General features: G+C 41.4%; 1 protein-coding gene across 11 annotated transcripts in view; it reads left to right on the top strand.

The window, feature by feature from the left end:
- ERC2 (ELKS/RAB6-interacting/CAST family member 2) overlaps positions 1-17914 on the top strand; it is a 526798-nt gene that overhangs the window by 141262 nt on the left and 367622 nt on the right. For all 11 annotated transcript variants that reach the window (XR_013983315.1, XR_013983316.1, XR_013983317.1 and 8 more), the window contains 2 exons: positions 3699-3773; positions 14146-14301. Coding sequence is in view for 3 of the 11 variants with exons in the window: in XM_080996735.1 (XP_080852861.1) it covers positions 3699-3773; positions 14146-14301 (231 nt within the window). In the remaining 8 variants the exon portion in view is untranslated. The remainder of the gene's footprint in view (positions 1-3698; positions 3774-14145; positions 14302-17914) is intronic.

The raw sequence follows: 17914 nt of genomic DNA, 5'->3' as shown, positions 1-17914 counted from the left end.
GGAATATGATATTGTATAAGAACCTTCACAGTTGCCATGGAGATAAGAAAATAACTTGTGGTAAAAAGTATAAGGTCTGATCCAACTCCCCTTATGCACATTCTAGAGAGCAGGGGTGTGTGAGTGGGGACTTCTCAAGTTCAGTACATACACAAAGCTTTCTCTGACACAGAAGTGAATGATACAGCCCTGACGGCACACAGTTTAAAAACAACAATACATTGCAGTGTATCATCACACTCTGCAGTTATCCCCATAAAGAAGACTGGCTTTGTATTGAAGTCTTATAATGTTGTGTTCTTGATGCTCTATATCAGGGATGTGGAACTTGTGACCACCACCCCATGTGTTCTTTGACTCCATCGTACCTGACCATTGGTCCTGCTAGTGGATGGGAGCCCTGCTCCATAGTAACAGCCTCATTATTGCTGATTTATTTTATGCTGATAAATATCTGTAAGGTGCTTCTAGAACTTGGCTGGGAGGTGGGATAGAAACGTAGGTAACTAAACAAATAAATAAGGAGGTGACAGTTCTGTTTATTGGGAAACAAAATTTGTTTCATAGAAGCAGCTTCTTGCTGCTGACGTCCATCAAACCAAACTGTTGTTAATGGATGCAGTCATGCCATCACCTCAAACTGAATAGTCCAGACACTCCCCTATACACAAAGGGATGGAAGACACTACAGTTCTGTGATTCTATGACACGTCTCAAGGAGGCAATATGACAAGTTTTTATATTTGCCATTTAGAAGCTAGAAGGGTGAAAGGAATCTAGGCTTCTCCTGGCTCCTGCTCCCTGGTTGCCAATAGGTATGAAACACTGGGGTGCTCATGCAAAGGGAAAATATTGATGAAAGCCCCCCGCCCCAAGCTCACTATTTCCTTGGCATTACTCTGAAACAAATGGAGCCAACCTAATGCCCTCCTGATGTTTAGGACTGTAACTGACTGTTGGTCATACTGGTTTGAGCTGGTGGAAGTCTATGTGCCCAACATCTGAAAGGCATCTTGTTTTCTACCCCTATTCTAGGGCTGATGCCCTCCAGGCAGGCAGGCAGGCAGGCAAGCTGGCAGCTTGGCAGAGGTGAAGACAGGCAGAGATTCATGCAACCTTTGATTACAGAGCAACAAATTGCTCAAACTGAGGAACTAGCTTGGACTCTGCAGTTGTATAAAGTTAGACCATATTATCCTATTGTCTGCTTGAGAGGCTTAATTCTTGCTAGGCTGAAAGGTACTGTATTGTTGTAAACTTCAGACCAGCTACTGCAGCATTAATTTCTCTTTTCTGTCTTGTTAAGAGCTGGATAGGGTATAAGCTGATGACGATGGATGCTTTTTCTCAGTCACTGTGGGCCAATCTAGACATAACCTCAGATTCATCTCTGATATCTTTTTTCCTTGCTAAAAGCTGTCATGGGTGCAGCTGACTTGGTCTGGAGCCTTAGCACAAGGGGAAGTTAAACCCCCATCCCAGTTCTGCAAGCTAAATTGCTTCTCAATTAGCTATGGAGGAGAAACATTCAGGCACCTGTGTGCTTACGTGTCTCCCTCCATGACTAATACAGGTGATTGGAAAGAGGACTGCAGAATGGGAAGGGGAATTTCCCTCCCACCCCTGGTACCACACTCCTGATTCAAACTGGACCCCTGTTTGGAAAAGAAATAGGTGTCTATGATGCATTCACACATCACAGGTGTCTAACTTGGCCTAATGTAGCATCTGTAAGAACATAAGAAGAGTCATTAAGTATCAGACCAAAGGCCCATCTAGTCTAGAATCCTGTTCCCATGGTGGCTGATCCAAATGGCAATAGGAAGTCCACAAGCAGGATGACCAACAGGATTTAGATTAGGGCATCTAATGGGATACTTTGATTACAGTTGAAACTGAATGATAAATAATCTGATTTGAACAGATAATGAAGAATGAATGGAGTGCTCAAGCATACCCTGTGGAATTCTCTCCCCATCAGATGAATATAAATAATTATATGACCTTCCGTAGACATCTGAAGGCAGCCCTGCATTGGGATGTTTTAAATGTGTGGTGTTCTTGTGTTTCTGTATGTTTTGCTGGAAGCCGCCCACAGTGACTGGCGCAATCCAGTCATATGGGCAGGGTACAAAAAACAAATGGTTGTTATTCCATTTTGGCACTTTCCTTTCTGCTATTTATAGAAGCACAATCAATAGTTTTATGGCAAACAGTAGTTAATTAGCCCTGTTTGGGAAGGTGAATGAAGCTTTATTAGCTCTATCGAGAATCAACAATTCAATGATGTCCCTGTCGTGGTCAGTATTATCTCATTTTGAGATTTGAACCTGAATCATACTTTGGCTGCAAAAAATGGCCGCCTCTGTGGTGGCATCTACCATGTGCACTGATCTCTCAGTTGCTATCAGGAGGGCACCCACTGGGGTGTTTAGCCAGGTGTTCTCTTTGTTCCTACTGGTTCCAGGTCCTTTGATTTCTGTGACTGATACACTGTTGTTTTACTGATATGTTTACAGCATTATTTCACTATGATATGAGTGTTGTGTGAATTGCTTTGGTTCCCCTTTTTAAAGTTATGTGTATGGTTGGCAAGTTGACAAATGGCTTCACCTTTTGGCTGAATTACATGAGCTCACTGTAACAGACTAGAACATGAGACAGACATGGGACAGGTCCTAGTTGAAGTCAGAATTAAGCTGGTCATTTGCACATAGTGAGAGAAAGAAAAGATGATGGATGGAGGTGCCAAAGCCAATTGTCATTAGCAACACACACAAAAATTGAAGGGTTTTCTGGGGGGAGGGGCTGCATGGGTGTGAATCTTTTATTTTTTAAAAAGTCAGATTTAAATTATCTCAACTTCCCTTTAATTTGAAATAGTAAATAGCTATGTATATAGTGTTCTTGTGTTATTCTCAACATTTCATTGTGGCTTGCACACGAAAACGTCACAATGGATTATGCTTTACATCACTTTTCTAATTACACACCCTTGTGCAGTGAAAACATCCTGCTTAATGTATTAGGTAGACATTCAGATCCTTAAACATGTTAATTTGGAAGTATGTCTTGCTGAAATTAGTGGGGTTAACTTGCAAGTAAATATCTTTATGGATTGAAGTGCAAGTTCCAAAAATACCGTATCATGAAAGAAAAGACAAGCCAACATAATAAAGCTGCTTTAGAGCTGCATCAATTCACTATATAATTACTATTCTGAAAATGTCAAATTTGAATGTAATGTCTGCAAATTGCTTGTTTCAAATATCAGTAGAAAAACTCTTTGAGTGGTGAAGTTCAGCAGAAGATTTTATGTGACATTTCCACCCCCTGCCGTTTTTTTGAATTAGCCATACAGTGTTCAACATAATTGAATTACTTATTTGATGCCTGGACAGAGACGCAGCCGTGTTGTAATCTCTCTCGGTCCAAATGCAACATGCTGCCTTTGTCACCGTTGACATTAATTATTGATAAAGGTTTCAGAAATAGCGCATGTGCTGGCAGCCTTGCCTGTAATATAAGATAGAGGCTGCAGAGATGCTAGAGGGATTTATAGGCAGTGGTGCACCTGTAGCATTTGGGCTTGTCTGAACTTTGGATTCTGCTGTGAGCTGCCGAAGATCTGCATCAGTGACAAAATAAATGATGGGAAGATGAGTCGCCAAGCTTACTTCTATCGTGTTCCTCCACAGGAACTGCACAGAAGGACCCAGCTTCAGCCTGAGCCAGCAAAGACGAAAGCTCTTCAGACCGTCATAGAAATGAAGGTATGGACTTTTAATGCACACTTCAGTTTAATGTGATAACCACCACTAATGCCTGCTGGCTGAAGCATAAAATGATTCTTAGCTTTTATTATAGACATGGGTTTGCACAGCATGACTGTGTCACATTGCCACCCACATTTTGTTCCCAAATGCGTGTCGTATCTGTTAAACATCCCATACTTAGTGTGGGATGCTACCACTTTGGGCAAAATATGATAATATTCATTGTCTCCCAAAAGGATGTCATTTTTCATTGTGCCGTATTTTCCTGACAAATAAAAAATATTGCACCCTTTTCTCTCAGCCAGCACAGCTGTTTTCTCAAGCAACTTGCCTGGTGACATATTTGTAGCAAGAGACCGAACAATTCGAGTTTGCAGGTTTTAGAGACCGGGAAACAGAAGTGGCTTTTCTGAGCAGAATAATAATACTTTAGAAGTTTCATGTTTTGTCAAAGCAGACTTATTATTCTCCATTCTGCACCATAATCATTCTTCACACCTGTTGCCACCATTCTTAATTCAGGAGGAGACTCCTTTGGACAGTAGGCATACTGTGAAGTAAAATTGTATCAAGGTATGTTTATCTGTGTTACAGAGCATGCACATTTTTAACAAATATAAATATTTGGGACATTGTACTCCTTACTTGTACTCCTTACATACGGGAAAATGCAGGTACAGTAAAGATATAGTAATTATAGCAACATTAAGATATGATCAAATCAAAACTGTGTTGATTAGATTTAGGCAGCTATTTACATGACAGTATGCATCCCCCCCCCGCACTATAAGCAGAATGCATTTAGATCCTTTCCTTACTTCATTTATTCACATAGTACTTCAGTGAGGTAGGTCACTATTTCACGTATTGGTATGGAGTCATGTGCACTATTGATATAGTGATTTGCACCATTTCATTTGATCACTCTAGCTCTCACTCTTTTGAGGTGTTTTTACATTTGCAACCACTTTCAACCAGTTACCATTTTGAGGGAAGGGGTAAGTCTCAATGATACGAAACGCTAAAATGTTTGTGCCTCAGGGTTAGACTCATCAAAGTCATGGGCTCCAGTGAACACTATGCATTTGACAAACGGCAAATATTCTACTTTCTGGAAATTTTTTGGCAACGGAATGGCTGGCAGAATTCTTTCCAGTTTGCTCAGTCCTATGTAAATCCCCCTATGCAATGATTGAAAACAAAGCCATTAAGCTTACCAAGTGACTTGAGTCAATGACCGTCTCTCAGCCTAATCTACACATTTATTTATATCCTTAAAAAAAAGATATAAAATAATAATACTAATAATAGTATTTATATCCCGCCCATCTGGCTGGATAATGCAAGCAAGATATTTCAGAGAATTGTTCTGAAGATAAAGGGAAGAGAGAAAGAATAATGTGTGCTGCCTCAAGCTCCTTAGAGGAAAGAGTCACATGCTGCAATATCATTGGCCCAGGAACCAGTCATTGTGGTAGTGAAAAGGGCCTTGTGGGCAAGAGCCCCTGAATTAGAGCCTGCAGCGCTAGGGCCTATAGAACCAGAGCTAGGACCCTTTGGCTGGGCCTGAGAGACCAAGTGCCTCTCAACCTATCTTGTTGGTCCGCAGGCCAGAGAGTTGGTGCTTGGAGCCTAGGAAAGGTGTGCTGGAGGCAGAAGCTTAAGAGGCCTCAGCCTATCTCTATCTAGCTTTTGTCAAAGTAAGTGGCTCGCTTGGAGTTCTTTGGGCTGTTGTAGCTGGGGCAACGCTTAACTTGCCCCGTGGGCTCCTTTACCAGACTCCAAAGAATGTGGCCTTTCTTCTTTCAACCCCTCCCATGTGGGTAGAAAAAGAACACACCCAAGTGTTTAGTTTCATCTTCATAGAATATCTGCTTGTTGGGTGGAATTCCAGCGTAGCGATAAATGGTGTATGCATGCATGTGGGGAACAAGGTCTGCACCCACAACTGGACTTTCCCTTGTGCACCTGCTAGACCAGGGATCAGCAAACGTTTTCAGCAGGGGGCCAGTCCACTGACCCTCAGACATTGTGGGGGGTTGGACTATATTTTTTGGGGGAAATGAATGAAATCCTATGCCCCACAAATAACCCAAAGATGCACTTTAAATAAAAGCACACATTCTACTCATGTAAAAACACGCTGATTCCTGGACCATCCGTGGGCCGGATTGAGAAGGCGATTGGGCCGGATCAGGCTCCCGGGCCTTCGTTTGCCTACCCATGTGCTAGACCCATTCTGGGTTTCCTCCCCACCCTCCATTGCAGATTTAGGGGGCACGGGGGAGGGATTGGAAGTCCCATTGTATGAGTGGACCTCATTCCATACACGTAACAACTTAGTAGAATCCTATCTGTTGTGTTATACAAACCAGGGGGGTGTAGTGTAAAATAAACTTTGGTCAGTTTCAGTGCAAGCCAACTTTGAAAACTAGTTATGAATCAGGCTTGTTTAACAAACCAAAACTCTTTGGGTTTGTTCCTGATATCCCCCCTTTTTTTTACACAGTACAAAGATAATACTTTTTGGACAGTGATAACATAATATATAGATATTATATATATACTATCAACATGGCTCCCAGGTATACATGAAAGTTTTATGTCATGTATTTATTTATTTTTTGCTTAAGCTTTCTCAATTTAATTTTTAAAAAATCTAATTGTCAGACTTTCCCCATAATATCTCTTTTTCACCTCCTGAGTCCAGTCTCCTTACCAAGATCTCCATTAATCCCCTCCCTCATGCCGGAACTTGCCATGTCCTTGCAGTGGCTAGTTTAACAATGCTTCTGTGGTAAACTGGTATGATGGTGTCCTGGGCCAGTGTGGGTCCAGATAATTTATCCTGGGTGGCTACAAGGTTTCTAGGTATGCAAAAAATGCATGGGTGTCTGGAACACTGATATTCCATTCCAATGGATACCTGTGCTGACGTTCCAAAGCAATTGGCCATGGGGCTGGGGCTGGGGGGAGTCCTTAGGGCACTGCTGGGATAGATACCACAAGTGAACCCACCTCATGTTTTGTTTGGAAGCCCAAACATGTTTTTCCTGGCCCACCTTTACCTTTACCTTTCTTCAATGATCACACACCTTACCCTGTCATTGTAAGGTACCCTTGCTTTTTTCATTGTCCCCAACCTTCTTTTCATCAGACTTGTGGGTTATCTATCTGTTCTTCCTCCAGCAGTTTGTTTCTCAGGGGACTTCCTACTTTGCCCCCTTCCTTTAGCCATGCTACCTCCAAGATACCTCTCCCTTAGCTTCCTAACCTACCAGACCATTATATCACCCAGTTTCCCTGCAGTCAACCCTCCTATTCTGCTGCAGTGGCCACAAATCTTCCATTCCTTAAGCTCTATGTAATGGTTTGTCTTAGCCTTTCGTTTTCCTCACAGAGCTGCCATTGTTTCCAAACATTCTTCTATAGATGGTTTTTCTTGACTACTTAGAATGTTTATGAACATTTCATGACATCACAGCAGCTCAGGCAAAGGAACTGTTGGGAGGCAGGCATCCAGCCAACAACTAGGTTGTTGTTGGTTTTTTTTTTTGCACATTCAACTTATAAGTTCAGAGTGTCTACAAAGAAGAAGTAAAGCCTTGTTTTACTCTAAAGAAAGTCAGGCAATGGTGCTTTGGGGGAAACGCATCACTTAAATGCCTTCTGAAAAATACTAACTTTTGGTTCTTTGAAACAATTTGTTCAGGTTTTCTACATCATTATGTCACACTAAATAATGTTCTGACAGATTTTTTTTTAATGGAAATAATACGTCAGCAAAGTTTGTGAGACTGATAGATATCTATATAAACTAGTCAATTTGTTGATATGCAGTGGTACCTCTGGTTGCGCATGGGATCTGTTCTGGAGCTCCAGTCAGATCCCGAGGTGTGCATATCCAGAGGTGTGCATGTGCACGGTGCGGTTTGGTGCTTCTGTGCATGCGCGCAGTGCATAGAGTGGTTTTGTGCATGCGCGCGCAGCAAAACCCAGAAAAATACTTCCAGGTTTGCCGCGCATGTATCCTGAAGGATACGTAACCAGAAGTGAACATAAGTAGAGGTACCACTGTATTGAGAAATCTAGCTATCTGAAAGACATTAGTGATGGTTAGACACAGCAGCCATCCTAAAAGGAAGAATGTATTTAAGCGTTATTGTTACTTTCAGTACTGAGTGATTGCCTTTTGCATATTTTCCCTGAAGGAAAAATAATTCTTGCAGGCATGATTATTAGCTTGGATTCTTCTTTTTTGTCTAATAAAATAAGAATTGTAAAGAAAATAGAATTATAAATCCTTTTTTTAAAAAAAGATGCCTGATTGATTTCAATTTCTGGGGGTTTTTTTGTTTTTGTTTTTGCTTAAAAGTGTCCACAAGTAACTTTGCAGTAATTCATATTGGAAAACAGAGTCTTAGCATGAGGTTTTGTTTTGTTGTTGATTTACTGGAATTGAATATTTTTATTGCAAAAGCAGTTCATAATGCACATGCATACTGAACTACCTAAAGATGACATAAAAGGAATATTCCAAAGAAAAAAACCCATAGGTTTCCCTAAAAATAACACATTGTTTTATTGTATGTATGGGATAAAGAATATGGAATCATGTATGTGCTGTTTTTACATGATTTTGTAATTTTGTTGTCCACATTATCAAATTTGCAAAGTGGGAAGAGAATAAGCCCTTGCAATACTAGGTCCCCTATCTGGGCAGAACATTGCTTTAAAAATGCTTTCTTTAAAAGTAGGAAAATAGTCAACCCCGCCCCCCCCCCCCCCCGATTACCAAATGGACCACATGCATTCTGGACAGGACTATAGTATTAGTTCCAGGTTTGGGGAGTTCCTTGGGAAGAAGGGCAGACTCCTCTTCCCTTAGTTGGTCCACATTCTGCTTTCTGTTGCCTACTTGCTGATTCTCCTTCTTTGCATCGTCACCACCACCTGCTTCCTTGCCACTGAGATAGCTGGTTAGCAAGGTGGTGAATGATGGTGCTCCCTTTCCTCCTCACTTCCTTCTTGGAGAGCAGGTCGGACTGAGCATGAGCAGCGATAGAGGTACCGAGCAGTTATTGTGCCTGCCCTATACTGCTTAGAGAAGGTGGCAAATGGATCCAGGCTGTGTTCAATTCCAGCAGCAGCTTCCTCTTTACCTTCTTACCGCTTACATTACCTTCTTGCCCATCCCCACTCTATCTCCCTCCAGACCATGCTAATCCCTGAGGAGGTGGACTCTGTTCCTTGACACATTGCATGTTCTTGGTCTCAAGTAGTTGGAGTGGTTCTTTGCCTTACTCCAGCCACTTTCAGTTGTACCAGGCACTGTCTGTATATCTCCCCCTTCCTGTTAGCAGACTTTGTGCATAAAAGTGAATCTTCAACAATACTGCTTCCAGTCTTCTTAATGACCCTGCAAGCCTTTCCCATTCTGAACAGTCTTGCAATATCCTGTCTCCAGATCTTCCTTATCTGGGTGGCATGCATTTTGAGAACTGACCTCCCAAATGACCTCAGCTTTCCTTCCTTGTGATTTTGCCTTGCTCTTGGGTACGGATTGGTGATCCTGTCAATTTCATTTTCTCATTTTTCCCAATCTTAAATCCGGTTTTCCACATTTCTGCAGCACTTTGGGGGACTTTTTTCTTTAAAACAACAACACATGGAAATTTGTGTGGATTTTAATGCATTTTTTCTTACTAAACACATTTTTGCCTGCAGTTTTGACTAATACACACATTTTTGCAAACAATTTCTCCTAAAGTAATGCATTTTTGTGTATCATTTTTAAATGGGCTTTTAATGCACATAATTTAATACCCTCTAATAATTTAATTTGGACGGTGTTCTCGAAGCTACAAACATGAGTCTGACCAAACTGCGGGAGGCAGTAGAAGACAGGAGTGCCTGGTGTGCTCTGGTCCATGGGGTCACGAAGAGTCGGACACGACTAAACGACTAAACAATAATTTAATGCCCTCTAATAATTTAATGCCCACATAATTTAATGCCCTGTAATGTAGTAATGTACTCTGATTAAAAAAATCAGAGAAGTACAACTTTCAAAGGATAATCCTGCAGATGTCCTATTGCCCTCTCTTCTTCTGAGAGACTTCAAATCTTCAGGGACATGGAAACTCTTCTGAATGGAATAATTTCCTTCCTTTTTTAATAGTTTCCTATAAAAATAGAATGCCTGGATAAGGAGTTAATGTTATTCACATTGTTCCCATTCGAAAGGCATATGTGGGAAAGCTCTGTATGTGCAATAGGGCTTCAAACCACCTTTATGGAAGCAGACCTTCTACTACCATTCAAAACTCATGAGAACTTCAGAAATAGTCTCAGAAGACAGATCTTGGAGGAAAAACCTTGAAAAATCTTGGTGCAAGATCGCAAGCCCTTGCAACTACTGAAATTATATCTTTGGGTTGTAATCTTTGGTGGCAATTATGAGGAGGAGTAGATACCTGCATCTGAGGCTTTCTTTAAAATTAGACATATTCTCCAATATATGGGACCCCATATTTTGGCATTGTAGCTATTAGGTTTTCTCAATGAAAAGGCATTGGTAAAGCCCCTATAATATACACAAGGACTACATTCAGGGAACTCAGAAACGATGGACATAAGAAATCAAACTATCATCTATGCGTGTGGAAGATTTGCAAGAACTTATTTCTGTTTATTTCAAGGGGGAATCCATTGGAATGGCTACTAGAGAATTTCTATAATTAAAGTATACAGAATTTGGGAAAACTGTGACATACATGGTGACAACTGTGTTACATGTGCAAGAGAGGAAGTGGGTGCATCAAGAGTTCTTAACTGAATGAATTTGTGGTTTACCTTGGTTCTTGCAGAGACAGCCGTCTATATATATTGATCCAGCTGTGATATATCAGGTATGTTAAAGCACTGCTGCTGCAAAGCTTAGTGTGTAGTGTGTAGTGTTAACTTTGCACGGGGCTGCCCTTTCTCTAGTTCTAAAGCTAGATCTAGATATTTTCGAGACCAGTATGAACACAAGGACAGAATCACAGTATACAGTACTTTGCATGAGATTCTCCTTTGATTGCTCTTTTTTTGTGAATGACTCTTTATGCTTTTCCTATCTTATTACCTGGGACTCAGGTGGCGCTGTGGTCTAAACCACTGAGCCTAGGGCTTGCCGATTGGAAGGTTGGCAGTTCAAATCCCTGCAACGGGGTGAGCTCCCGTCGCTCGGTCCCAGCTCCTGCCAACCTAGCAGTTCAAAAGCACATCAAAGTGCAAGTAGATAAATAGGTACCACTCCGGCAGGAAGCTAAACCGTGTTTCCGTGCGCTGTTCTGGTTTCGCCAGAAGTGGCGTAGTAATGCTGGCCACCCAGAAAACTGTCTGCAGATAAACATCGGCTCCCTCGGCCAATAAAACGAGATGACTGCCGCAACCCCAGAGTCGTTCACGACTGGACTTAACTATCAGGGGTCCTTTACCTTTACCTTTTTATCTTATTACCGGAGTGCACTTTTGACAGGGTATTTCTTCCTAAACCTAGTCTGCTTAGTCTTGTTTCCTCTGAACTTTTTAAATCTTTTTGCAAATTTTAGGAGCTTGGGAGAAGACAAGATTTGCCCTACAGCAAAGTTTTGTAGTACTGTAAATCCCTGTTGCTTCTTAAAGATTCTTATACATGCTTATTTTCCAGAAAGAAAATGGCTGGAAGATCTAGCGGTTAGGCTGCCATCTTAAAACCATTCACTCTTTGCAAGTTCTTTTTGTTCTGCGGGAATTCCTCTTTGAGTTAATTGTCTCAAGATTGCTTCCTAAATTTTTATTACATAATGTACTTCATGCTCATTAGACACATTTTGTGAGCAATCTACTCACAATTACTTACAGAATTGCTCATGGAAAGCATTTATGGATAATTCTGAGAAATGTATTCATTGGCATTTCATGAAAATAGAATCACTGTTCTTTGAATTAAATTAAATTACTGCTTATGAATGCTTAGTTGCCTTGTTAGAAAGGTGAGGTACAAATACCAAAAACCTAAAAAGTAACAACAATGATAAAAATAATAATCTGACTGGGCAATTTAGATTATTCTTCACCACTGCTTTTGTGTGGAACAGTTGTGCATTGGCTTTGTGGGATCTGTGTTGTGGTTTTGAGTTGGAGCCAAACTGGAATAGCCATTTGCAGATATGTGTAATAGTGTTTCAGTGCTTTACGTGTAACTTTAACTCTTTCTTTGCTTCCTGATGATGGGATAGAACATCAGAAATACCTTACTACTAGTAAATGAATTTTGATACATCATTTATAGAACATAATAGTTTTATATTTTTAAGTTTTTTTAATGCTACCCTTCATTATATTTTCCTCAGAACTATCTTTCTTTGTTAGGGGGAATTTTTAAATGTGCAACTTTACAATGCACGTATTTTCCAGAAAACAGAAGATGTAAAGATGCAGAGTGCTGTGATTTCGTCATTCCCTTCCTTTAAGTTTTCAAGTGGTTTGTTGTGCCTGATGTTGGAAGTGATCGTAGTTTCAATAAGCGCCTTTAATGTTGCTATCGTATCAGCTGCTTTTAAGGTTCATAGACTGAACTTTTAAGACCTCATGTTTGAAGGGTTGCTTTTTGTACACAATTAGTTTGCAGTAGCTCTTCGAATTCTCTCTCCATTTTGGTTCTCAACAAGGATGTCAGAAACTATATACTGGGCCCATTTGGGGACTTTTTTCAGGACCTCTTTGGGTTCTGAGTTTACATGTCAGTGGTACAAGTTTGGACCTGCAACGAACGTTGTTCCTGTTCAGGGTTCCAGCCTTCACCTTTCTAGGATACCTTTGTCACAGATACAGATAGGTAGCCGTGTTGGTCTGCCATAGTCAAAATAAAAAAATCCTTCCAGTAGCACCTTTAAGACCAACTAAGTTAGTTCTTGGTATGAGCTTTCGTGTGCAAGCACACTTCTTCAGATACACTCCTTGTCACAGAGTTAGTGGTGTGCACCAACCCTGTGAGGTGCCAATTATGGTTTAAACCCTTAAGTACTGCTGACAAGCCTCCGTCACAAGAAAGTGCACAGCCTTCTGACTCTTAGCCCTGGGATAGGTATCCTGGGAAACAGCCAGCAGATTCTTTTCAGTCACTGGTGGAAGGAAATGTCTCTTCTCTTGATTTGCTTGCCCAAACAGAATGATCCTTCTATGTGTTCCAGGGAGTGGTTTCCGCCAGATGCAGTTCTAGATTGAGCAGGCAGAGGTTTACTAGGCATGAGCAAGGGATCCAAGGCAAAATCAAGTTAGTCCAAGTGCAGGTTCTGGAAAGGCAGTGTCAAACATTCCATTAAGGAACAGTAAAGCAGGGTTCAGGTTCCTCAGCAAAGCTGAGGAAAGCAGAGGCCAGATTATGGGAAGGCAAAGTTCAAGTAAGGGGAGAAAAGGACTCTATATCCTGAGTGGTGGCTTCCATTTGACCTGGTTCTATTCTATTTCCCCCCGTGGTCCGTTAATTCACTGGGCAATCCTGATCCGCCATGCTGGAAGGGTTTCAGCTGAGAGGGAGGTGTCCCACTGCCTAGTTCTGCCCAGCTGTTTTGAGCTCTGCTGCTAGGAGGCTCCATTGCTACTATGCCTGCCTAAATTGCAGATGGACAGATGCTACTTCTGGCAGTATCCCTGCTGGTGGTAGCCAGAATATACCCCTGAAACAGGTCATTTTGGAGGTGAGAGGGAATGGAGGTAGATGTGCCAAGGATCTGCTGACAATGGGCTTGATCTGGACCTCCCTGCTGCACCAGCTGGCACAGCAAATACACCCACCCACCCGCCCACACCTAACACAAAAACACCCAACAGGATTTTCCTGCTTCTTCTTCCGTCCATTCCATATTTAAATAAACTGTTTCCTTCTTGGGCAATGTTATTTCACTGGGATCATGAAGCTGGCAAAATGGGCAGCTTGTGAGGGCTCTAGAGGCTAGACCTACAATAGAAAGATAAAATACACACTTATAACCCTGCTTTGCTGATGATTTATGCAGTTTCACCCTGTGTGGTTTCTTGGCTTTAGAATCAAGGCAAGCTTTTGACTACAATGTGTTTCAGATCAGAGCACCTTCTTTTATGAGTTGCCTGAATGCAAAGAAGCAGTATCCTTGTTTAGAAAACAAGGATGGGGGGTCCACATTTTTTTATTTTTATTTTTTTGGTTATACAGTTATATGTGGGCATGTTCCAGTAAAATTTAGACCAAAAGCTGTCCCAACTCCTTGTGTCAGCACTGTTCTTTTTCCTCTGTTGCTCTTGTATTGCACTTTATACTTTCAAATATTGCATACCAACACTTTTTTTCTTTCAAAATTAGGACACAAAAATAGCTTCACTAGAACGTAATATCAGAGACCTTGAAGATGAAATACAGATGTTGAAGACTAATGGAGTTCTGAACACAGAAGATCGAGAAGAAGAAATCAAACAAATAGAAGTTTACAAGAGTCACTCAAAGTTCATGAAAAACAAGGTATATTCTTCTAATCAAATGAGAGCACTATTTCAGTTCAGATTTTCTGAGGGTGGTGGTAATTTTACCGTCAACCCTTGATCCGAAGAGGGTGGTGCGAAGAAAACCTTCCTGAAAAGTACGATAACTTTCTGGAGATATATTGTTTTCACTGGTAATTTACCTTAGTGAGAGAAGTTTCCATGTTATATTCTGTGTGCATAGGTAAGTAACCTTTGTTAGAGCCACGTCACACAAGCGTGAAAAACTTGTTCTAGTTTGAGGGCATTCTTTGGGGCAAAACATATTAAATTGCTGCAGAAGGAGGAAGTGCTTTTGTCCTCCAGACTAAAAATCAAGCTCTCTGCCATCTCACCATGCACCAGAAAAAGCAACTGTGGAATTGAAGACAATTGAGAGCTCCCATAATTCCGCATGTGGCACATATATTCATTTGATGTGGACAATGGTAGGAATATTAGAAAGGTGTAACCCTTCTACACAGGTTAAGAATCCACTGGACTATAAAGACAACAAGTCAACATCAGCTAAGTCTGCTGAGTCATCTCTGAAATATTAGGCAGTCACAATTCAGGTAATGAGCTAAGGAAAAATATGCAGTGGTGCCCCGCAAGACGAATGCCTCGCAAGACGAAAAACTCGCTAGACGAAAGGGTTTTGCGTTTTTTGAGTCGTTCCGCAAGACGAATTTCCCTATGGGCTTGCTTCGCAAGACGAAACGTCTTGCGAGTTCTTGCGAGTTTGTTTCCTTTTTCTTAAAGCCGCTAAGCCGTTAATAGCCGCTAAGCTGCTAATAGCCGCTAAGCCGCTAATAGCCGTGCTTCGCAAGACGAAAAAACCGCAAGACGAAGAGACTCGCGGAACGGATTAATTTCGTCTTGCGAGGCACCACTGTGTTTGATTTGCTTTACCTTCAGAGCAGTACTCCTCCAGAAAGCCACCACATGTCCGGGGTCATGTATAAATAGATTGGAGTTTTAGAAATGTAAAGCGGAAGTTACAATGATTTTGAGAGGGTGGGATGCAATAGATTCCTCTGCTCTTAAAGGGCAGATGGTTGAGCATACCATTGTTTTGTCACAGCCGTCTGATCAACTTTTTGATAATCATGCTACATTCTGATGAAAGTCTGTTTAACCTGTGTCAACAGCCCTGTCCTTCCTCTGACAATTGAGATTTGCAGCAAAAGATACTACTTCTGCCATTCATCACAGGACCTTTCAAGGTGGAAAAAATATTTATATGGCTGTCAGCAAGGAGATCTTATTATACCCCATCTGTCGGACCTGAGATTGCTGATAAGGAACTGTGATAAATATAAGTCCTGAATGATGGCAACCAGGAGAACAAGGCCCCATTCACAGGCAACAACTCTAGGTGTTATAATGCTCTTTGGAGGAAACAAGATTAGATTTAAAGAGTATCTACATATATTTTAATTTAAATGAAAAAGGCACACATGACTGCTAAAAGCAGACAATTGTGGAAGGTTGATTATTTTTCTTGAAGTCTATGCTTTAAAAAGCAAAGTTTAAAGTTGCTCAGTACAAACACATGCACACACACACAATTTATTTAACTTTATTTTGGTAGGCATTTATCCACTCTTGAGGGGCTCCTAGGCTAGTAGCCAAAACTTTCAAAAAGAAAAAAGGTTATAATTTTAAATAATATATATGTAATAGGAAATGGGACAGGCACAAAGTTTAATTTTTTGAATTCGGAATTGGATCCTGAGCCAAATCAAGACAGCCTCCAAGCACATTAGAATCATAGAATTGTAGAATTGGAAGGGGTCCCAAAGGTCATCTAGTCCAATCACCTATAATGCAGGAATCTCAGCTAAAGTATCCATGACAGATGCCCACCCAACCTCTGCTTAAAAACCTCCAATGAAGGAGAGTCCACAACCTCCCGAGGGAGCCCATTTCACTGCTGAACAACTCTTACTGTCAGAAAGTTATTCCTGATGTTTAGTTGGAATCTCCTTTCTTGTAACATGAACCCATTGGTTCGAGTCCTACCCTGTGGAACAGGAGGAAACAAGCTTGCTCCATCTTCCATGTGACAGCCCTCAAGATATTTGAAGATGGCTGTCATTTCTCCTCTCAGTCTCCTCTTTTCCAGGCTAAACATACCTAGCTCTTCCAACCATTCTTCATCATGCTTCATCTCCAGACCCTTGATCATCTTGCTTGCTCTCCTCTGCTTGTCAGTATCCTTAAATTGTGGCACCCAGAACTAGGCGCACTATTCCAGGTGTGGTCTGACCAAGGCAGTACCAAGCTGTACTATTACTTCTCTTGATCTGGACACTATAGTTCCGTTGATGCAGTCTAGAATAGGCTCCTACATCACACTGTTGACTCATGTTAAGCCTGTGATATACTAAGACCCCTAAATCCTTTTCATGCACTGCTGGTAAGCCAGGAGACCCCTATCTTATATTTGTGCATCTGGTTCTTCCTGCCTAAGTGCAGAACCTTACATTTGTTCCTACTGAAATTCATTTTGTTGGCTTGGGCCCAGTTCTTCAGTCTGTTAAGGTCATTTTGAATCCTGATTGTCTTTTTGGCATTTGCTACCCTTCCCAGTTTGGTGTCATCTGCAAATTTGATCCCCTCATTTTGTTCATCCAAGTAGTTTTTAAAGACTTTGAACAACAGTGGGCCCAGGACAGAACCCTGTGGCCCCCCACTTGTCACTTTTCTCCAGGATGATGAGGAACCATTAATGAGCACTCTCTGGGTTTGGTCAGTCAGTCCACTTAACAATTACCTCATCCAGCTCACATTTTTCCAGCTTCCTCACAAGTATATCATGGGGGACTTTGTCAAAAGCCTTACTGAAATCAAGTTACACAAGCATCCCCCTGATCCACCAATCTTGTAACTTTATCGAGAGAGAGAGAGAGAGAGAGAGAGAGCGCTTCATCTGGCATGGCTTGTTTTTGAGAAACCCATGCTGGGTCTTAGTAATTATAACACCCTTTTGTAAGTTCTCACAGACCTACTGTTGAATTATCTGTTCTAGGACCTTTCCTGGTCAAGCTCACCGATCAGTAGTTACCTGGGTCTTATCCCCCCCCCCCTTTGAAGATGGGAACATTTGCCTGCCTCCAGTCTGCAGGGACTTCACATGTTCTCCAATAATTCTCAAAGATTATAGACTGAGATTGCAAGCTCCTTTAGTACCCTTTGGTGCAACTCATCAGGCCCTGGAAATTTAAATTCAAGTAAAGTAGCTAGGTGTTCCTTTAACACCTGTTTTTCTGCTTTGGCAGTATCCTGCTTTATTGTGGTCAAGGCACACACTCCTAATAAAAATGACTGCCCATTCAGCATGAGAACATCTTTTGATTGGTCTTTTCACCATCATCATGTAGCCAGATTTCAGTCTGCAAGCTGACGCTGAACTGGAAAAAGAGGAATTTTATTTTACAGTGGTACCTCGGGTTACAAACACCTTGGGTTACAAATACTTCGGGTTATAGACTCCACTAACCTGGAAGTAGTACCTCAGGTTAAGAACTTTGTCCCAGGATGAGAACAGAAATCGTGCGGCAGCAGCAGTGGGAGGCCCCATTAGCTAAAGTGGTACCTCAGGTTAAGAA

This window comes from Podarcis pityusensis, assembly GCF_964106645.2.
Source record: "Podarcis pityusensis genome assembly, chromosome: 2".
Taxonomy (NCBI): domain Eukaryota; kingdom Metazoa; phylum Chordata; class Lepidosauria; order Squamata; family Lacertidae; genus Podarcis; species Podarcis pityusensis.
The sequence above is the reverse complement of the archived record's forward strand: the minus strand, read 5'-3'. Positions and strand labels throughout refer to the sequence as shown.